At 37.9% G+C, this 3828-nt stretch overlaps 1 protein-coding gene across 1 annotated transcript; it reads left to right on the forward strand.

Annotated features, from left to right (window-relative positions):
- The first annotated feature begins 1592 nt into the window (after positions 1-1592).
- GJA9 (gap junction protein alpha 9) lies at positions 1593-3164 on the forward strand. Its single transcript, XM_063957191.1, has one exon. The coding sequence runs from the start codon at positions 1593-1595 to the stop codon at positions 3162-3164; it is 1572 nt and encodes a 523-aa protein (XP_063813261.1).
- Positions 3165-3828: the final 664 nt, after the last annotated feature.

A 3828-nucleotide genomic window follows, 5' to 3' on the forward strand; every position in this document is an offset into this window, starting at 1 on the left:
AACTGCATGCACCTCTGCTATAGATAACATTACCAACCTGCTGTCTTCCTGAAATATTTGTAAACTTGCACACATAAACGCTGCAACATATAATTTGTATATTAACCATGGCATATACTGTATATGCACTGTAGATATTAGTCTATACTTATGTATCTTTCTCTTTATTATGATTCAGTAAGTCCTACTTTGTATCTCTGGTGCTTTGTGGCATGAATGCAATGTTTGCCTTCATCTGAATGTGTAGTGAAAAAGAATTCCAGCTGTTATGAAAGTAAATAGTATAGAACACAATTAACAGTTAGACAAAAATTGTAATTAAAAGCCATTAAATAATATGTATGCTATAAAGCATGGAGACATTCTGAGAATTTCATATAGCACTTTCACTATAAGGTCACTGTTAGAATGTTCGGCCATTGTGACTATTTTTTAGCTGGCTGAGCATTGGTGATAATGGATAAGTCATTTTAGCTCTCAAAATGGATTTGACATTATCTGAGGCAAATGATCATAATATTTTTAGTTTAGAGCTGTGCCTTCGCCAGACATGACAGAAGTACAGAGACATCTAATTTTATGCATTCCTGTGCGCTCTCTCACTCACTCACACACACACACACACACACACACACACACACACACACTTATACTGGTAAATCTTAACAAACTTAAATAATTATATATATATATATATATATATATATATATATATATATATATAATTACAAAATATTATTTTTCAGTATATAGTAATTTAAGAATGACCTGTATAATTTATGTTATACAGTAGGTGTAAATGATAGCAGTGGTTAGTAACATGATGTAAACAATATATATATTTCAGATTGTCCTGTCTAATACAGTATATCCACACAAACTCCTGACATAGCGCACGTAATAATGACTGAACAAGTATTCTTAATATGTTAAGACGTGGTTAATTAAGGTTCACCAGCCATTGGAAGGTCAACGCTATTATGAATAAAAGGCAAATATTGCATTTGTAATATGTGTAGGACTTCATCAAGAAAATATAGTTTTCTTAAGAAGCATGATTTAAAAATGAATGGCAATGTAAAAACTTTCTAGAGTAGGTCAAATAGCATATATGTGAAGTAATCTATATGCAACCAAGCAGTTAGAGTAGTATAAGTCAGGGCTTCTCACATTTGGTCCTCAAGGCACCCTAACAGTCCAGGTTTTAAGAATATCAATGCTTGTGCAAAGATTCTAAAATCAAAATAACTGAATTACTAATTCAGTCACCTGTACTTAAGCATGGATATCCTTAAAACCTGGACTGTTAGGGTTCCTTGAGCTAATATTTGAATGGTTAACTTAACTATATGGGTAACTTACCCTTATTATATATGATCTCACAATGCAACACAAACTTTTCTACATAGTTAACTGTATAAAAGTTTTCATAGATGTTCCTCATAATCTTTGTCAGTATAGAATGCTGCCTAAAATAAAATGACATAGAATTATGATGTTGTCCAATACTATGTTTTCACTATGTGCTTGCCTGAATTAATTGCGCCATGGAATATTGTTTACTTTTGTAGTGTTGAGATGGTGGACTAAACATGGGAGACTGGAATTTCCTTGGGGTCATTCTGGAGGAAGTCCACATCCACTCCACCATAGTTGGAAAGATCTGGCTTACCATTCTGTTTATATTTCGTATGCTGGTCTTGGGTGTGGCAGCTGAAGAAGTATGGAATGATGAACAGTCACAGTTTGTATGCAATACAGACCAGCCTGGATGCAAAACTGTGTGTTATGACCAAGCATTTCCTATATCCCTGATTAGATACTGGGTGCTGCAGGTCATCTTTGTGTCTTCACCATCATTGGTTTATATGGGCCATGCAATTTACAGACTGAGGGCTCTTGAGAAAGAAAGGCACAGAAAGAAAGCTCAGTTGAAAGGAGAGCTTGAAGGAGTTGAGTATGAGTTCACTGAGGACCGTAAGAGATTAGAACGTGAATTGAGACAACTGGAGCAAAGAAAACTCAATAAGGCTCCCCTTCGAGGCTCTCTCCTCTGTACCTACATCATACATATATTCACCAGATCTGCTGTCGAGGTCGGCTTTATGGTTGGTCAGCATTTACTTTATGGAGTTCAGCTGAATCCTCTCTATAAATGTCAAAGAGACCCTTGTCCCAACGTGGTTGACTGTTTTGTATCCAGACCTACCGAGAAGACAGTATTTATGCTATTTATGCAGTGTATAGCAGCTGTCTCTCTGTTTCTTAACATTCTGGAAATAGGACATCTTGGGGTGAAAAAAGTCAGAAAAGGATGTATAGTGCGATATAAATTTAAAGATGAATTTGATGATTTTTATGTAATTAAACCCAAGAAACGTTCCACAGTAACTCATACATGCATTGGCACATCTTCTAGCCCTCAAAAGACCCTTCCTTCAGCACCCAGTAACTACACCTTGTTGATGGAAAAGCAAAATGATCCAGCTGTATATCCAATTTTAAATCCTCCTTGTGGATTTCATCCTATTGCAGATATGCGCACAGAGACCAGTAATACATGTATTCTTGATGAACAAGAAACCAAATCCGCTAATGAGGTTAACTCTGCAAACACAACAGAAAGTCACTTTCACAACACTAGCTCTAACAATAATGAAAGCATGAATAAAACAATTGCTTCTGGGAATAAGACTGCAAAAAACCCTCCACAGCGGAAAAGTGGTTTTATCCGAAGCACTTATTCCAGTGTTGAAAGTGCACAAGGTTTACATATGGGAATAATGACTGAGATACCCTCAGAAGACATGGAGGATAGCTCTGCACAAAATAGTATTTGTGCCACAACTAGTAATGCATTACGAAAATCCAGGAGGGTCAGTGCTCCATGGCACTATTCTAAGGTGGGCGAGAGAAGTGGCTATATACAGGAATCTACCAGCAAAGGGCGTTACACTTTTGGTGCTAATAGATCATGGGCACTCTCTAAATCGGACCTAAAGGGAGTCAGCCGACCAGGTACACCAGATGCTATAGGAGAACACAATCCAGAATACAAGCAGAATAAGGAGTGTGATGGTCCTGTGACCTTTTCTCCATCCCGACGGATGTCACTGGCAAGTAACGCCAGCAGCAGACGTGTACCCACCGATCTACAGATCTAACAGTTAGTCACTTTACCTACACATTACACAGAGAATGCCATAGGCAAAGATTTTACATAATCTAATATGTTTAAATGCAGCTATTTTAAGTTTTACAAGCAAAAGTGGTTTCTATTTTTATAAGGTTAGTAATCTAACGTTCTTTTTCAACTTTTGATGAACAGCATTCTCTACTTCTCTGAGAAAATCAGATACTAAGGACTTCCCTGTGTGCGAATGTGCTTGAACAATCAATTAGGTTAATTATTTACAAAATCCTGAATAGAAGGTCTGCCAAGAGTATATGAGGATAAAGTGAAAAGATAATTGTTAACTTTAACGGTCTTATGTGGTAAATGTAAACTCTTATAGTACTGGACCGGGTTGGGTATGAAATCCCGGCGGCCATGATACAAACACTGCAATCCTGATACTGAGAATGCAGATGATTTCTGGGTAAGTATTTGACACCTACCCCTAACTGACTCCTCCTGCTGCCTAATGCTTACGGCCCCCATCCACCCCACCGCAGCCTAACCCTAACCTTCCCCACCTCTGCAGACTAGCCTTAACCCCCCTACTGCCTAACCATAACCCAAACCCTCACATTCACCTTGTGCATCTGTTGGCATTTTCAGTGTCGGGATTCCGGTGTCTGGACTTTAACTGCCCCCCCACCCACCCA

This window comes from Pseudophryne corroboree, chromosome 2 (genome assembly GCF_028390025.1).
Source record: "Pseudophryne corroboree isolate aPseCor3 chromosome 2, aPseCor3.hap2, whole genome shotgun sequence".
Lineage (NCBI taxonomy): Eukaryota > Metazoa > Chordata > Amphibia > Anura > Myobatrachidae > Pseudophryne > Pseudophryne corroboree.

Coding starts and splice junctions, on each gene's coding strand:
- GJA9 (XM_063957191.1), top strand. CDS start 1,593: ATGGGAGACTGGAATTTCCTTGGGGTCATTCTGGAGGAAGTCCACATC.